Below are 18,435 nucleotides of genomic sequence, written 5' to 3' on the forward strand. Positions count from 1 at the left end.
CTCAAGGAAAAGGGGTCCGGGATAAGACCATCCCAAGGCATGGACAGGACATAGATCGTGCCCAGCACTGTTCCACCTGGGACACCTGGCTGCCAAGAGGCTATTCACTCTAGTGAAATAAATAAGGGATAGATATGCTAGAGAGCCCACAGACAGTGTTGGACCCTCTGTTGGGAAGATTCATCTTCCTCAGCTCAAATCCAGCTTCAGACACGTATTACCTGTATGACCCTGGGCAAGTCACCTAACCCTGTTTGCCTCCACTCGTCTGTAAAATGAGCTGGGAAAAGAAATAGCAGACCACTCCACTATCTTTGCCAAGAAAACCCGACTGGGGTCACAAAGGGTCAGACATGATTGAAAAATGTCTAAACCACAAAAAATAGGTTCAAGGTGTGTGACCTCCCTACAATCAGAACGCTGGGCAACTGAAGAGCCAGGTCGCTGTGCTCCTGGACTTCCCATGAAGCCTTAAAGCCATGCCAAACTGCCTGCTTTTCTAACTATCTTCACATGGAGCATATTCCCTCTGCTCCTGAAGTAGGTGGAGCAGGTGACATTCTTACATTTCATGAATGAGGAAAGCAAGGCCCTTAAGCTCCATTTTTATTACCGACTGAAGGGCACACAGGGGCAGCAACGTGCTTTGGATTCCTAATCTAATATTATACCTTTGACATCAGGCTGTATGTCTTGCGCATACCTTTCTGTACCTAATTGTACTCGGAAAAGCCCTTAGACAATACACATTTATTAAGCACCTACTATGTGCCAGGCCCTGAGCTATGCCTGGAGATACAGTCCCTACTTGGGGATGGTAGGCAGGATAGATTGGAAATAATCAATAGAGGGAAGGCTCTAGGATTGAGGGGACCAGCAAAGGCTTCCAGCAGGAAGGTGGGATTTTAGCTGGTACTTGAAGGAAACCCAAGGAGTATTATTTTCTCTGAAAAGGCTACCTCCCCTCCCAGGTGCATCATTTCCACTTTCCCTTTTTGGGCCTTCACTTTTAGGATCCAGCTCCAAGCCCAGGAGACATCGTAATATGAGCTAACATTATGTAGCACTTTCAGGTTTGCAAAGCACTATTGTCTCATTTGGTTTTTACACCACCTCGGTCAGGTAGACCCTATTGGTATCCCCATTTCACAGATGGGTAAATGAGGGCTTACTGAGGGGCACGTAACTAGCGTCCGAGACAGGGTCTGAAATTGGATTTTGTTAATTCCAAGTCCAGCACCTAACCATGAGGCCATCTAGCTGCCTTCTAATACACCAGAGTCGCTGCTGGTCAAAGGCAGGAATTTTTAAGGAGCAGGATTTACTCTGTTGTGGATACAGGGAGGATGATGGATGATGGCACCTAGATGCACCAAGAGGTATGGAAAGCAAACTCCCATTGGTCAAAGACAACACTGTCACCTGTCAGAGTCAGTGCCATTCTCCTGGTCTGGGAGGCTGGGCATGTGGGTGTGTACTCGAGTGCGCGTGCACACACTGAAGGTTATGTATCAGTCTCTGACAGGGAGTCTGCTGGATGGGGGAGGCTGGGGAGTAGGTGAGTAACCAATGTGACGTAATATCAGTTCTGCATCCTACAGGAAGAGCAGAGAGCGGACACCTTTTATTCTCCCCCCCATTCTCCTCCAAATAACGACTTCCCCTTGAGTCAGGCTCTTTTCATGGTACTCTCTGTGTATGACTCCAGAACAAAGATGGTTTCATCCACTTGGATCTCGCTGGCATCCAACCTGCAGAGATAAAAGTATGTGTCAAAGGACTTGGCTCCCACTGGTTGGGCTGACAGGAAGGCACTGCTGCCTGGTGGGTAGAGGTCTGTGCTTGGAGTCAGAAGACCTGGGTATGAATCCTGCCTCCAGTATTCTGAGGTGTGTGACCAGAGACAAGCTATGTGACTTCTCTGGGCCTTGGTTTGCTTATCTGCAAAATGGGGGCCAGTCTAAGTACTGACTCTCCCAGGAAGGGGTGTGGAGAGGATCAAATAGGGAAACAGGGCAAAGCATTTCCAGTCCTAGAGGGCCTGAAAAACGTCACCACCATGATCATCTGTGGCCACGAGGAACAGCTCAAGACTCCTAAAGAGAGGTGCTGGGGCAGCATCAGGGGAACTCCAAAGGACACCCACTTGTTGACATTGCGTTTCAGGCTCTCCAGCTGCTGGCGTTCAGGAGCCGTGATCATCTCCTCAATCTCCTGCAGCTGGGCCTCTTCGGCTCCCGTGGCCTGCATGGAGGCAAGGATAGCTTCCACCCGCTGGGACTTCTCCAGCAATCGCCTGCCGAGCATGGAGAGGACCACTCAGACATGCCCGCTGCAGGCACTACACCCCCTCCTTCTTGGAAACCTCCCACCTTGAATGAAGTGTTTAACCTGAAGGCTGCTGGCTTCCAGGGAACTCTTCCATAAACATACCTGGAAATGGAGAGGCCTGAACTCTGAGACCCTTAATCCTACTCATACAGAAGGGATTTACCAGAAGCATCATGTCTGAAATTTCATGTAAAGCTAAGAGGGAATGTTGTTTCTTCAACTTTGGCCTATCTGTGCACTTTAGCCAGAGGGGCTGGTATAAAACTGATCTATTCTACCTTACTGGGACTGCTGAGATTCAGAAGCCCCTGTGACTCACACCTGCCCTCTGCCATGATCTGCCACAGCTGCTGAATTTTCCTTCTATCCATTGTGTTCTCAGGGCCCCACCTTTCTCAGAGTGGCAATAGTCAGTGTTATGGATGGAAATTTCTTTGTAACCGCTGGGCCCTGGGGGACAGCAGATATGAACCCAAACACCACTTACTTGTTCTCTTTGGTCTCAAACTGCCGCCTTTCTATCAAGTTTGCGATGCTCTGGGAAGAGAACAGACACACCATGTACCAACCCAGTCCAGAAACAGTTTGGGAGAAGTGGGGTGAAGCAAGGGGTGCCATGGTGAGAGACACTGTGGGCAGGTACCTTGTAGCAGCGACGCAGCAGCATGCGGGCAGCGGAGAGGGAATTCACCGTGTACAGGTAAAAGGTCCGAGAGGGCGCATGGTCGGGGGTTTTAGGGATCTCCTGTTTACAGAGAAGGGCAGAGCAGACACAGCTGTCCTGGTACCCACAGTGTTTTCTTTCTCATCAGTTATCCTGTCCTTGGGTTTGAGGCAGGAGCTACCTGGGCTAATATCCTACGTTTGTTTCTGCCTCATCTCTCCGTCTGTCTCCCCTGTCTGAGACCAATGGGGAAAGTGCTCCCAGCCAGAAACTTCTACCAGTACAGTTCAGCCCCTTTTCTGACACTTAGAGTGGCCCATGGGCTGGGTGCAACCACCCAGTTAGTGTGTGTCAGAGGCAAGACTCAAACCCAGACCTTCTCTCTACCACACCACACTGCCTTCGCATCTCTTTTTTCTTCCCAGGCTTCATACACCATATTTCCCTTGACTTACTCTATAATCCAGTGACACTGGCCTTGCCAGTCCTGGTTTTGTGCATTTTTACTAGTTGTCCCCCAGATAAGAGCTGAAATGCTCTTCCTTCTCCCCTCCACCTCTTGGCCTCCTCCAATTCTCAGCTAAAATCCAACCTTTTCCAAGAAGCCTTTTCCAGGCCCCTTTTCTCCCAGTGTCCTGTCTCTGAAGCTCAGCTCCTCTGCCCCTCTATATGCCCAGTATATATGTAATTTGTGTGCCTCTTGTCCCCTCGGCCCCATTAGACTGACACCAGGGCCTGCTATAAAATTCTCCACAGGATGGGGCCTCAATTTATGCTGCTGACTGCCAAACTCAGGGAAGACTCTGCCCCAACTCTAGCAGGTTGGGAGAGGCAGGGTCTAAGTTGAGGTGATATGAAATATCTCACAGTTCTTCCTTTCACCTGAGTCAGGGAGGTCACCCACCAAACCTTAGATGACTTGTCCTGTCTCTGTAATTTGTCCTTACAGAATTCAAACAGGGAAACTGAGATACGGAAAGGGGGAAGGGCATCTCCTCTTCAGCTTGGGAAGTCTCAGGCACGGTTGGTATTGTGGGTCTGTTCCTGGTCCTCAACCCTGCAGTTTTTCTTACGCTAGCTCCTTCCCATCTGGCAGCACAGTCATCATGCCCTGATTACCTGTAAGGAGATAAGGTTTTCTGACAGCAACTTATACAACATGTCCTTGGCTTCCTTAGCAGGAATCATGGCAAAGTCTTCCACCTGTTTCTGCTCCAGGTGCTTTTTCCGCAAAACCAGCCTGAATATCCTAGCACAGCGAGACCCAAACCTGGTAGAGGGTGGAGGGAACCAAAGTTCAGAGACCTGGGGGCCAGTCCTGTCTCCCATCCCACTGCCAGGGGCTGCCCCTCATTCACGCAGCAGCTGCTCTTCTATTTCAGCAAGAGGGGAGAGAAGGAAAGCCTAGTCCTTTCCAGCTCCAAGAGATTTTCTGATGGTCACTGCCTGCTGCTTGGGGCACAGATACTAAGCCAATGACCAGACTGGAGGCAAGTAAATCAGCATTATAAAGAAGTGGGATTTCTGTTGAGGTTCATGGAAAAGATCCCTCCTAGCCCACAATTATGCAACAAGGTGTGTGCCAAGAATTGGCCCTGACTGCTTACATGATTCTCTCAGGTTCCTTTTTGCTTACCAGGGGACCCAGGAATAAACATCACCTGCAGGGGGGGGGGGAAGGAGGGACAGAGAAGATGACAGAGTGACAGTGTGCCTCTGTTCCCAAAGAAGAGTCATTCATTCAAAGCTTCTCTCTCACCTTTCCTGCACTATGGATTCCAGCGTTGCCACAGCCAGTGATGCCAATGCCTTGTGGAGGTCTGGGTGGAGAGCATTAAGGTCAGTAAGCCAGCTTAGGCACTGTGTGGCCCTGGAAGTGAGAGACCCAAGTAGCCTGGTCCTTGTTCTGGCAATGTGTAAACACGTGTCATATTGTTTTGGGAGCAGGGTACTGGACCAGCCATTTGTCATTTTATTCCCAAATTCATGGGAAATAGAATTTTAGAGCATGAAAAAGGGTACTGTGAACAGGCCATTCTGTGATTTCACTTACAGTGTGTGAGTGTGGTGAAACCCTAGTACAAGGGAATCCTCGCTGACTGAGTCTTAATAGTAAATTTTTAAAAATTATTAGGCCTTAACTGGAAAAGTCTTTCATGTTTTACTTTTGGTTAAAGCCTTTCTTAAGTACCCAGTATATCGTGCATTGTAGTACTTCTTGGATGATTTAGAACTGGTACCTCATTATGAAGGGAAAAACAGTAAGCAAAGAGTATAAGCAGAGTGCTGACCCCGGGACTCATGTGAGAAGCTGCTTTTTTGAAATAATTCTTGCTATCAGGTTATTGTCTTGTCATCAGTCTTTAAAGAAAAGTTCAGTGTGCAGAAAAAAAATTCCAGATTCAGTGTTCTAGTTGTGTCTTTTTCTGAATACCAAGGGAAGGGACCATGTTTCATTAGCCAGGCCTGGCTAGTCTGCGTATCTGCGTGGGAAGGATACTGATGACATACATTCCTCCACCGCTGTCACCTGATTTCCCAACAAACTCCAGCTGCGGGAAGAGAAGACAAGGAGAGCCCTGTGACTGCATCATAGGGAACAAGGGTGGTCAGAGGCTTTTGGCAGGCACCCCTCTTAGAAAAGGTTAAAATGGAAGGAATTGCCTAGGATTGGCCGAGGAGGCTGGAGGAAAATGACACCAGATGTCAGTTGTAGGAATATTTCAGGTGAAAAATAGATACAGGAAAAAGTCACTTACTGGGTCATCTGCCAGAAGGGTCAGATACTGATCAAGAACTTGCTTGGAGATGTTATATCCAACAGGGAGAGATCTGAAGATCTGGAGGGCAGTAAAGAGTAGTGGGTAGACTGGTGTTCTTAGGGATTGCTGGCATAAAGATAAATGATGCCCCAAAGGGACGTGGTGAACAGTCAAGCCCACAGAGATTGGAAAGGGAAATCCCTCATCTTGGAAGTATTCTTGTAGAGCCAGTAGAAAACATGCTAACGATCAAAAGGCAGTCATGACTTGGCCACAGGGGTAAGTCAGGTAATATTATGGGTTATTCAAAGTTGTAGGCTGGGACACCGGGCACTTAATCATAACAGTATCTCATTAGTTATGGTTTTTGGTGTGATTTACACACTCTTACTAATTTGACTTCAGTATCTGCCTTCTCGTCTTTCTGTCTTCACACACTCATCTAGAGCTGTTGGCCATACACAGCACTGCCTTGGCACAGGTGATGTCCTCATTTTCATGTGTGTGGTTTTTTTTAAAGGCAATCAGGATTAGGTGACTTGCCCACAGTCACACAGCTACTAAGTGTCAGAGGCTGGATTTGAACTCAGGTCTTCCTGTTTCCAGGGCCTGTGTCCTGTCTGCTTTGCTGCGCAGCTGCTCCTGGTGTCCCCCTCTTGAAAGCACTCCTTCCTTCTGAAGTGTGGTTCAGGTGCCTTTCCAGGGCTCTTCCATTCTGGGTTTGCCCTCTCTCTTCCAGTTACTTTGTACAGGCTGTCCCAAAAGTCTTACCGCAGCTGTTAAAGTTGAGTAGCTTTTGGAACTTTTGGGACACCTTTATTATATTTTGTACTGACTTATCTATGTACACAATGAATCCGCCCCCAGGGCAGAATGGACGCTCCAGAGCAGGGATCACTTCATCTCATCTTTGTACTGTATTCTTAGCACCTCCCATAAAGTAAGTGATTAATCCATTCCTTTCTGGTTCTACCTCCAATCCCATCCGAAGTGCCCACACATAACTAGCAGATGAAGTTCATGGCAAGCCACCGAGATGGGAAGGAAAAGAAGCTGTTCGAAGAGTGACAGAACCGAGGCACTCACCTCATTTGAAGACAGGGGCTGGGTAAAGGGAGCACAGGAGGAAGTGGTGATTTCACTCATCCGGAGCATGGTCCGAACAATCTCACTGCTGGTCTGTTAGGATACAGTCTGACATTCAGAACTCCCCTCTAATGTCCCTGCTCCAGCCCTCCCCCAGAACTCACATGCAGCAAACAGGGACCAGTGACCCGCCCTCTTCAGATACCTGATCCATTCTGTTGGCTACTGCGCTCACGATAGACTGGTCACGGAAGTGCTGGTGGAATCTGTCAAGGTTGGCCTGCCAGTAAATGCCATCATCTGGAATGGGCTGGGGGTGGAGGGGCAGAGAATCAAGGAGTCAGGGTTGGTTGGCTATGAGTGACAGAAAAGACATTTTCTAGAAGCACAGAAGGATCCTGGAAAGTACACAGATCGATTTGGGAATGAATATTCTCTGCTGATCTGCCCTGGACGAAGATGCCCCTTCAGACATTGCTCCGTGGTCAGTGATGTCTGGGCTCAGCTCTGCCTTCCGTGGGGCTTGTGTACTCTGTAGCTGGCCTGTCTGGAGAGGGACACTCCCAGCCAGGTAGCACAATTACCTCTCTGCTCTCTGCTGTTTGTTTGGGCCGCTTAGGCCTTGGCTCCCCGGCTGCATCCTCTTCAGATGATCGCCTCCTCTTTCCTTTTCCTGCCAGACCACAAAACAATCTGGTTACCATCCCTCTGTGAGTAGAAGGGGCTGAACACAAAGATGGGGGTGGGAGTCTCTCAGTCTCCTGCAGACATGTGGCTACTTGGGGGTGGAAGTTGCTTAAAAAGCTGAGGAGCCCCAAAAAACTGAAGATGACTTTCTCCAGGTGACTGACAGAGGGAAAGGTGCTAGGAGGAGTAGAGTCTCAGCTGTGAGGGCACTGACCACAGTGGGAGACACTTTCTGATAGGGTAAGGGAATAGGTACACCCAATGTGTCAAAAAGCTGGATAGGTCTGGTGTGAGACTCCTTACCTATAAGGTTCAGTTTGGGAACCAGGTACATGTCCTTCTCGTTAATGCTAAGTGTCGGGGCGGGTGGCGGCGGCTGAGCGTCAGCACTTTGTGGGGGATCAGGAACGAGGGGGCATCGTTGTACAAAGTGTGTGTCTGCTAAACGGCAAAATGTGCTGGATACCTCGGAGTAGTCCATGGTTTTCCCATCTGTATGAGAGACAGTAGAGAGCAGATGGGCTGGGCTGCGATGGCTGAATCTCCATAGCCAGACCAGAGGTCGCCTTACCCTCCATGGTCTCGGTGAGTCGGTCAGCTACCTTCTTCACCACGGCCGACATGGTCATCTTCCCGTTGAGCAGGAGTTCCTCAACGATCAGTTCTCCTGTGTCACTGTACAAAGTCTTGGCTGTATATATGTAGCGGGGATACCGTAGGATGCGCAGAATCCGGCTGCAGTGGGCTTCATATTCCACAATCCCCCGTTTGTGTATCTGGTATGTTACCAGGTTATGTTGGATAAGGACACACAGGGCTTTTTTCACCTAGACAGGCCCAAGAAAAAGAAGAGGAAACATAACATCACATTTCTCATATTCTTGAGAAGCCACCCGTGGAGGGGTGGACAGTGTACTAGTCAGGCTGTCAAAAAGCAGTTATTCAGTGCTACTGTGTGCAAGCAAGCACCGGGCTAAGTACTAAAGAAACAAAAGCATTTGGATTGGGGCAGGGGATAAGGGTGGTGGTGATAATATGTATAATAACCATTGTTCCAGACAGTGCTTCTTAAACTGTGGTTCATGACCCCATATGGTGCCACGAACCACAGTTTAAGAAGTGCTGATGGGGTCACAAGTGGAAAAAGTTTAAGAAACCCTGCTCTAGCAGATTAGGGAGACTGGGGATGGTCTTCCTGCAGAGGGTGACATTTGAGCTGAGTCGTGAAGGAAGCCAGGGATTCAAAGAGACAGCTGTGAGAAGGGAAAGCACAACTGATTTACTAGCTGTGTGACCTAGCAAGTGTATTAACCTGAGTCTGTTTTCTCTGTCAGACGGGCATATTAATAACTTTAGCACCTTCTTCACAAGGATATTGTGAGACTGAAGAGGGCGCTCTGCAGATTTAGTCTTTCAAGGATCTTATCAGCAATTTGCTAAGCACTCCCTGCTTTCCTTTCACCAGGGCATTTCCTGACAGTGACCAAATACCAAAAGAAAAAACCGAAGACACTGCCATCGTGGTGACTCTCTCCTTTGGCCCCTTACCTTTGAGGCAGTCTTCCTACATCATCCTTTTTTCTTTATAGGTTATATCAGTAGTTCTAGGTACCCTTAGAGGTCCTCAGACCCTTTTCAGGATCTTTTAGGTCAAGACTATTTTCAAAATAATACTGAATTGTTTTAATTTCTAATATGGTAAGTATCGATAGATATCACCCATATGATGGCAGGGTTCCCCTCAATTTTTTAAGAGTATAATGAGTTCTGGGACTAAAACATTTGGGAACTTCTAGATTATATTATACCCATTCTCACAGTGAATAACTAACGTACAGACTGAGGAGAGGCATTCTGGGACCACATTAATGGGTTACAGGTAGACAAAGAAGTCCCCTAGGTCCACATCTTGGGTTATATCACTTAGGACCCCTAAGAACTTGGGAAACTCATTTAATCTATCTGGCCCTCAGTTTAGTCATCTGTAAAAGAGGTTGGAGAAAATAACTTCTCAGGTGCCTTCCAGCCATAGATCTATAATCCTCTGACATATTCTCATTTCCCATCTGGCAGCTCTCATTCATGCCCCTAGTAAAACTATCATTGGGAAATCTTCTTACAAGATCCAATCAGCCTTGGTTGGTACTCATACCTCATCACTCTCAGTCCTTCTAAGGAAGGTGGAGCCATGAAACTCCTTAATCTCCATTTAAGAAATGGAAACAGCAAAGACATCGTTTCCCAAGGGCTGCAACTCATTTTGGACCTCTCTACCATCTCCACCCCTCCCCTGCCCTCCCCTTTGCCCTGTCCCCCCACTCCCATTCAGCTTTCTTTTGTATATTGTCATCCTAGGGCCTGTCATTCTTTTCTTTTTCCTATTTTCATTCCCAGTACTCAGTATAGTGCCAGGCACAAAGAAGGTGCTTAATAAATACTGATTATCACTCACTATTGAGGGTGATCAGAGATAGTCAGGGAAGTAGAGTCCTCTTCCAACATGCCTTCATTTAGATCCCAAGTGGGACAAAACAGATGTTGCACATACTTACCTGATCTAGTGATGTCCCTGTGTCATGGACAATTGCTCTCAATGGTTGGCTGCCTGTTCTGATAAGATGAGTTCCAATTTTATCCACTATCTCTCCAAAATGTTCTTGGAGCAACAAGGAACATAGTTTAATTTCTGCTTGAGTCATTGTGTTATGAAGTCCCAGTACTAGGAAACTGGACCTAATAAAATGATTAAAATTTAAAATGTTAAAAAAGTTAAAAAAAAAAAAGAGAAAAAGTTTCTGCTGCCTCTCCTTCTTAAATGGAAGTTGAGGAGAGATTTCCCAATGATAAGTTTATTGGGCATCTTAGAAAATCAAAAAAATCCAAACTAAGTGCAGCAGGAGAAAGCAAAGAAAAAGTCTTTCCTTTGGCTCTTCAACGGTAGACTTTAGAGCTCATATTCATACTTCCGGGTAGCATTAAAGCCCCAATGAACAGATTAGAGAAATGAATGAAGTAGCATATTCATAAGTACTCAGTAAGCACTTAGGTGGAAAGCAACTGGGCTAAGTCCCGGGCATGTGAAGGAAGGAAAAGAGAAACAAAAGAGTGAAAGGAAGTTTGTTAATCCAGTAACAAGATGGAAAAATGATGAACTCGAAAGCTTCTTTGCATAGAAAAGCCAACACACCCACGACTGGGCCGGTGTGAGCTTCACATTCTATGAAAGAAGAAAACGTTCTTTATGGAGGCCCAGGAAAGGTGAAGGAAGGCGGGAAGAGGAGACTTTGCTTCCGATTTGATTTGATGCCGGAACTGGACACCGAGGCTCCGGCCTTGGGAGAGGTGGAGGGAATGCGTGAACACCCTGGCACATCAAAGGCCCAGCCCCGGCTCTGCTCCCAAGCCCTTTCGACTATAAGCTCCTTGAGAGCAGGCACTGTCTTTGGCCTCTTCTGTAACCCAGAGCCTACCGCAGTGCCTGGCACATAGAAGTCGCTTAACAGATGTTTATTTACTAGAAGTGAACTGAATTGCTTCCTTCCATCTCCTTCCCGGTGCCCCCTTCTCTCTAGAGCCCCCCAGCTTGGGGAACGACGAGAAGGATCCCCTCATTCTCGTGACTAGCTCAGGCCCAGTCTCTGCTCCCAGCTCCGAAGCCGGAACCTAGTTGTTTACAATCACGTTCCGTCCTCACCCGTATCACTCCGGGACCGTGCGTGCCGGAGACCACCCGAGCAGAGCTCTTCCGCACTGCGCACAACTCCTTCCGGGTCGTCTTCTGGGGCCGCAGGGTTTATTTCCGCTCCTGAGGGCGGGGGCTGCGCAGGAAGGGATAAAGAGAATGCCACTCTACACGCCCTCCCTGTACTTCGCGATTTCCGGGCAGAAGCATCCCTCACTCTCGCTGGCCCGCAGGAGGACTGACGTTTGGGAGCCGTCGGACTCGGGGGTTAGCGGGAGGCGCCGCTCTCCTGGCCGCGCCGGAAGGGCCTCTCTTTCCCTCGCCTCGTTGGTCGTGGACTTGGGGAGCGGTTTGGCCGCCGCCGGCGCGTCCGTCTCGCTGGTGTCCCGGCGGAGTCACGTGACGCGGGCTGCTGGTGCTGCCGGCTCCGGCTGGGGAGGAGGAGGAGGAGGAGGAGGAGGAGGACCGGGCTGTGGCAGCGGGCGGGAGGGCGGCCGGCCGGACGGGCACGGGAGAAGATGGCGGAGGCCTCGGCGGCGGGCGCGGGCGCGGGCGCCGCCGTTCCCCCGCACCGCTTCTTCTGCCACTGCTGCAAGGGCGAGGTCAGCCCCAAGCTGCCGGTAAGAGACCCGCCCCCCACCGCCTGCTCCGGGGCTCCCGCGGGAGATCCCTCGGTCTTCAGCCCGGGGGGAGGGAGTGGGCGACCCCTACTCACCTTCGTTCCCCGAACCCTCCCTCTCTGTGCCAGGGGAGGCGATCCCGGACCTCCACTCACCTCGGATTCGCTCCTTCCCTCCCTCGCCCGTCCTTGGACCCCTCCTCCTTCGCCCCAGGGAGCCCTCTACCTCCTCCTTCCCCTCGGGGCCCCCCACGCCCTCGGCTTCTCTCGGCTCCACGCCCCTTCTCCCCTGCTCTTCCTTCATCCTTGTGGTTTTCTTCTCCACTTTATTCCGTCTTCCCTTTCCCCCGCAACTCTGATGGCATAAGTCGTTCTCCTCCCCCCCCTGCCGGGCGAGGATAACGGGTCCCCGGGCTCCCTGGGGTCGTTTCTGGGGGTGCAACCTTGCCAGGGGGCGGGGGGTGGGCTGGACGAACTGAGCCTCGGGTGCCCCGGTGAAAGCGGAGGAGCTCGAGTCTGGCTGCTCTTCACCGTCTCCAAGCCCCGGGAAGGGCTGACTTGTCTCACACGGGGTGTTTCAGCCTTCTGTGCATTTTGGTCCTGGTACCAGCGATCTCTCTAGTATCACCGTTCCACCTCCACCCCCACCCCCCTTATTTAAAAAAAAAAAAGTGCTGCAGGAGCAGAATGTAGGCTACTGCATCCTCTGACGTACAGCTGGTGTTCACCTGTTTGTGCTGAATTCCCTCTTTGTCCTCCGAAGGGTAGTGCTGGGCTGGTGAGGGAAGCTTTCCTGTGGCATGCTGTCCCCCCCCCCCCCCCCCCCCCCCCCCCCCCCCCCGAGCCCCAGACCACTGGGGGATTGGTATTTGGTGATGGCCACCGAGAAGCACCCACCAAGGTGAATGAAGATGTGTGTATCTACACATACGCACACAGCTGCCTCGCCAAGACATTTTCTCTGGAACAGGCTTCTGGCTGTTCCTTTGCTTCAACAGTGCCCATGTTCCACTCCAGGTACCGTGTTAAGGGCAACCACAAACCCAGTTACATCTACAGGCGCTGTTTGCAAAGCACTGATGAGTCTTGCTAGTGTGAATGAGGCCTTTTGGAATCAGGTTTAAATCGGGACTCTCAAAGGTAAATCCATACATGCCCTGTAAGACCTGGGAAGTAGAATTCCTAGTGGAAACACAGTACAGTGAAGTGTCTAGCTAATAAGTGCCTACATAAGGCCTTCCTCCCTGCCTCTGAATTTAATTTAGAAGTTCTGCTTGAATTTGTTTTCTTCTACTCTGTTTCCCCCCACCCTCTAAATCCATCTTCAGTTTCATCTTTGCTGCTTGCTCTTGGTTGCTGACTTGGCAGTTTTCCTACAGCGTTTCAGTTCCTCTGGGAAGAGCAACTGTCTTGCTCTCCTTATCCAGCATACCTGGAAACCTTTCTTGCCCTCTGGGTCAGTGTGGAGAGGGAATCTCGTTCTACCTGGGCCTTGTGTGATCCATGCCATGCTGTGGAAGTGTGGCCCTGTGGAGCATCAAAGCCTTAGCTCTGTTCTGATCTTTTAAGTTCTTGTTCTCCATTTTACTGTCTGAGACCAAAACAGAAAACTGAGGGAAATTTTTATTCTTTTGCCCTTTCCCTGCTTGTTCCGTAACATAAACTCCCCATTTTGAACATTTTAAGGTGTTTTCTAAAGCCTCAATAGAAATAACAGTATTATGCATAGAAATATTTGCTTCACAAATCCACCAGTCCCTATTTGGTTGGGTTAGGCCTCACTTTACAATAAAATACTTACTGAGTGCCTACTATGACTGTACAAGGCGTAGGTACTCTGGGGAATACTGAGAAATGTTAGAGCCCCTACCCTCCAGGAACTTCGAAGATAGTTGAGAGCAGTCCGGACTGTATTTTTGTATGTCTTACATTGTTAATTATGAGTAAATATTACTGACAATAAATGCTAATGGAATTAGGAGAGGAAAAACTAATTTTGAGCTAGGGTTGTGAAGGAAGGCTTCATTCATAGAAGCGATAGAGGCTTGATTTGAGTTTTGAAGGATAAAGAGGATTCAGAAAAGTAGGTGGGGAGGGAGGGTACTCCAAGTGAGGGGAAATGCTGTATGTAAAGGTGATGACTGGGAGGTGGGAATGCATAAGGCACATTTAGGTTTGATCATCCATAACTCTCCTTGCTTTTCTTATATTTAGTCTTTTGTCTTCTTGCAATCTTGAGTAGGTTAAACTGAGCCATAAGTGATTGTTTAGAAAACAGTGATTGGAATTTGGCTTTGTAGTTTAGTTGCTGTCTTTGTTAACAAGCATTACTACGTTCTGGGGTCAAAAACTGTACTTCTAACTCCTTGAAAAGATGCACCTTTAGTCACATGGCAAACCAAACGAGAGAGTGTCTGGATCTCTATAATCTTCTAACTCCTGGTGGAAAATCACCTCAAAGTAGGTTATTAGCATAATCTTCACACATAAAGGAAAGGAAGGGGATGGGAACTGGACCTGAGATTTCATTGGTCCCGATACAGGTCAGCACCTTCTCTGCAGCTGCTCTGTGAGGGCTCAGAGTGCCATGGCACAAAGGTGACATTTGTCCTGGCTCACGTGGCTGAGATGTGACAGACGTAGGACTTGAACCTACTTCTTTCTAGCTTTGAGGCTATCTGTTCACTACAGCCAAAGACGAATAGTGCTTAAAAGGTATTGAACTCCTTTAACATTTTGTTTTTTGGTGACCTTGAGCACTATTATTACACCTCTGGATGGATGAGGTAAACTCAGCTCACCTTCACATGCATAAAGGTTTTCTCCAGGTTTAGTTCGTACTCCTCCTGGGGAGCTGACTTTAAAGTGTTAGTTGGGTGACTGCAGCACCATCCCCCCACAAGGTCTGTCCTCTCTGGGCACCAAGGACTTGATCAAATTTCCATTGGCCTTTAATGAGCAACTTGGGTAGGTTTTTCCAGTGTTAGCAGAAGGGACTGTCCCAGAACTGTTCTGTTTCTTTGTCATTTTGCCTGCTTAGCTTAAGAGTCACAGTTATGAAGAATGAACCAACTTTTACAGATCTGCCTACATCTTAGCCTTTCTCCATCTAGTCAGTGCCCCACCATCAAGTCAGTAATGCCAGGTAATGATATCTTTTAGATTTAAGGTTCTAAGCACTAGTGTTTAAGCCACTTTCACATACTTTGATAAGAAGTAGAGAGACCTTCCTGGATTTAGTTCATCTTGGTGTTCCTGAAGATGTTTATAGGCAGCAATAGTTGTGACTTCCAGGACTTTGCTCTGAAATTGCCCCTCTGTGCTTGGTCACCTTTTCTCATCAATAGTGTGTTTTACCATCCTGAAAGATTCACTGATAGCACTTTAATGACCCTATGGAAAGAGAAAGTTGTTCCAGGTCTGTGCTCGCTCACAAAATGTTAAGAGGTTTGCTGTACAGGTAGGCTGAAGCTTGGTACAGCTTGTTGTTTGTCCTTCTTTCTTGAAGAGGATCATGACATCAGGGAGGTAATGCCATGACATGCAAGTTGGATTTCAGTAAGGCAAGGCTGTGCAAAGTCAGTCACCAGCCTCACTCCTCCAGAGCCATCTGGAGCCAGTGGCCAGATATAGATCAGGACGACTAATCTATATGGTTCAGATCCACCACAGTCAAGGAGAACAAGAATTCATTTTGAAAGCAGAAGATAACAGACACAATCATGGGTAAATTATGAAGGGAATTTTAGAACTAAAAATGAAATCACCTTCAGTGGTTGTGGCAGCCCGTTTTGCTTCTCATTTGATTCTCTACTTTGGGAGACCACATTGTTACAGCACCTTCTTTTCCTAAGTAGAAACATTTTCCTGCTTAAGTAGGATGAAGATATGATGAAGTTACTTAGTTGTAATTCTCGAGTTTAAAATATATTTTAAATAAGAGATTTTGATTGTGGAGCCCAACAGTCTAGTATTTTAAGTACTTTTATTTCAGAAAATAATTCAACATTAAGCACAAAAGAAACCCAACATTTGCCTCATTGTCCTAACCATCAAAGTGACTGAAAATATAGAGGGACCTTTTTTTTACCTACTACTCAGTGATCTCAGAGTCCTTTATAGACCATAGCAAACATTTTAACCTTACCTGAAAATAAATCATCATCTATATAAGAAGCAGAACTGTGAAACTTAGGTATGAGATTTTGGCATAACCTAGCCACTATGTTGGACCCATTTGAAGATCTTTTTCATTAGAAAAGTATTGTCCAGGATGGCACTGTTTTAGGTAGGCAGCCAGTCTAGCAGTTTGAAGAGTGATTGAGAGTTGAAGGGTACTTTTATAATAAATAGTACAGAAAAACCTTGCCTTAACAAACCACAAGGGAATACGCTTTCAGGAAAACTGCTTTTCAGAGGCTATGTGAAGATTAAAGCCTAAGCTAGATGACTTTGCTTTATGTGGTCACCCAGAATATTCTGAGAAAGCCAGTAGGTGATGTGTGACACTGAACTTAGGCGATTTGGTAGTTTGAGATGGGGTTCAGGGTTTGGCATTCCTGGAGTCTGTTGAAACTCTGTTATTGCTGCCTCATTGGGAAGCCGTCCCTGTTGAGTTGAGCCAATGTTTTGTAGTTGTAATATTTTAAATGAGTAGATGTATGAAACACTGCTTTTGGAGCCTTAAGGAAGGGGTGGTTCCAGATATGTATGGTAGCACAGAAATCTTGGAAATACAGAATTAGATAAATACGTTGTCATGTGTCGTCACGCAGAAGGCAAGTTTTAGCCATGAGGTGTTGGGAGGAAAAAGTCTAGGTAGCACATAGATGAGGTGGGGTGTGTGTGTGTGTGTGTGTGTGTGTGTGTGTGTGTAGTACAGAATTGTCTTTTGGACATCGTACAGTGGAATAGTCAGAAAGCTGAGGAAGTTTCCTGTGGGCCTGGGGACGAGTGAAGGGCTTATAAACTTTGTGTCTTAACATTTAGAAGGCTTTCTGTAACATGTGCCTTTTCAGAAGAGGGGGCAGCATGGGTTAATGAGCAGAATGCTGGACTTGCCTCCAGGTACCTGGCTGTGTCCTCCCTCAAACACTGTGGGATCACTTAGCCGTCAAGAACTTCTGTCTTCCTAACTGAAATGGCAGTAATATTTGTACTTGCCACTTCTTCAGGTCATCAGGAAAAAGTGTTTGGCAAACCTATATAAAATCTCTATAAATGTAGGTTATTGCTAGGAAGAGAAAGGAGAAAGAAGCTTTATGCTTCACTTGGGGGTCAAGTTGGAGAAAGGGAGTAGGAACAAAAAAATTGGTAGATTCTGGACTTCTTTTTCATGCTTTTGTTGTCTAAGGTTTTCTGTTACTGTCTAACTTTGACTTCTAATTTTGGATCCCTATGGAGATTTCTTTTTTATTAAAATTTTTTTTTGACATGACAGTTCCTTTCTCTTAATGCTTTCCCCTTTGAACCTTTGAACAAAACAACAAAAACAATTTAAGCTAACTGACTTTGAAGGAGGAAGGTACGTCAGTTATCAATTTTCCCAGACTGAGATTATTCATTACAGTTCATCATTTAGTGCTATTTACATCATTGCAGTCATTAGATATGTTCTCATGGTTCTGCTTTCCTTTCACTTTGTCAACAACCCAGGAGCTCGTGACTCTTTACTTTCCTTGTTTGTTCATGATCTTAGTGATGAAGAGGATACTGTTTATAACTGAAGTTGAAGTTACAGATACTAACTTCGGTGAAGCCCCTCCATCTTTCTCTGAATTCCTTTTTGATCATCATTTCTTAGGATGTACTAATTTTGCATTACATTCGTAAAGCACGGTTTTTCCAGCTATTTTCTTGTCAGTGGATGCCCATTGTTTCTATTTTTAATTTTTTTGCGATCACTAAGATTATGGTTGTGAATATTTTGTCACCTCTCTTGCCATGGTTTCTCTCAGTGACTTCTTTGGGGCATACGCTTGGTAGTGAGATCACTTTGTCAAAGGGTATGAATCTGATTAGACTTTTAGATGGAAAAGCTGAACTTGAGCCAAGGGCCAAATAGAAGTATTGTTCAGAAATGGGACTAGAATTCAGTAGCTTGTGTTAGCTGGTCCCTCACAGCAATGTCTGTTGTCACTTTAGCTCCTTGTGGTTACTGAGACCAGAGGTTTTGGATCACTCCTCTCAGGTTACACACCACAGAAGTGTTCTTTAAAAGAAGAGCATCCAAATCTGTTAGTTGGAAGCTAATTGAAATAGTAACATTGCATGTAACTTAGTAAGACAGCTAGAAATTCCGGTTTGAAAACAAAAGCAGAAAACAAACCTACCTTTTAGGCCTTCAGTCAGTAGCTTGCCTTGATGGCCACTGAGTTTACTTTGTGTGTGCTGTCTGCTGCAGAGGATGCCTTCACCAGCCTGGGAAGGTGTGTCTGCATTTCTCTAGTGCTTGCTCTTGGAAACGAGGGTGACACACTGTCTGTAGCTTGAGGTGAAGCCATGGGTACTAACTTCCCGTGAATGGAGGAGAGTCACCTGACCAACCCCTTCACTCTGACATACCCACCTATGAAATGATCCTGTAGTACCCCTGTTGGGAGCT

The 18,435-nt window shown here is 47.2% G+C and overlaps 2 protein-coding genes across 3 annotated transcripts in view; one reads left to right on the plus strand and one right to left on the minus strand.

Annotated features, from left to right (window-relative positions):
- Positions 1–1,582: 1,582 nt before the first annotated feature.
- POLR3C (RNA polymerase III subunit C) lies at positions 1,583–11,805 on the minus strand. The gene is made up of 15 exons (XM_036766583.1): positions 11,225–11,805; positions 10,083–10,263; positions 8,102–8,357; positions 7,834–8,022; positions 7,428–7,516; positions 7,049–7,153; positions 6,844–6,936; positions 5,755–5,835; positions 5,496–5,547; positions 4,755–4,815; positions 4,115–4,265; positions 2,975–3,076; positions 2,819–2,868; positions 2,147–2,296; positions 1,583–1,751 (listed from the first exon to the last, which is right to left on the minus strand). Exons 2-15 carry the CDS (start codon positions 10,227–10,229, stop codon positions 1,670–1,672), a joined length of 1,608 nt encoding a protein of 535 aa, XP_036622478.1. The 5' UTR covers positions 10,230–10,263; positions 11,225–11,805; the 3' UTR covers positions 1,583–1,669.
- The window catches only part of RNF115 (ring finger protein 115), a 60,539-nt gene continuing 53,807 nt past the window's right edge, over positions 11,704–18,435 (plus strand). The window contains exon 1 of one of the 2 annotated variants that reach the window (XM_036766585.1): positions 11,704–11,832. In XM_036766585.1, the coding sequence (XP_036622480.1) occupies positions 11,731–11,832 (102 nt within the window). In that variant the 5' untranslated portion in view covers positions 11,704–11,730. The remainder of the gene's footprint in view (positions 11,833–18,435) is intronic. The other variant, XM_036766586.1, reaches the window with a different exon arrangement.

Source organism: Trichosurus vulpecula, chromosome 7 (genome assembly GCF_011100635.1).
Source record: "Trichosurus vulpecula isolate mTriVul1 chromosome 7, mTriVul1.pri, whole genome shotgun sequence".
Classification (NCBI taxonomy): Eukaryota; Metazoa; Chordata; class Mammalia; order Diprotodontia; family Phalangeridae; genus Trichosurus; species Trichosurus vulpecula.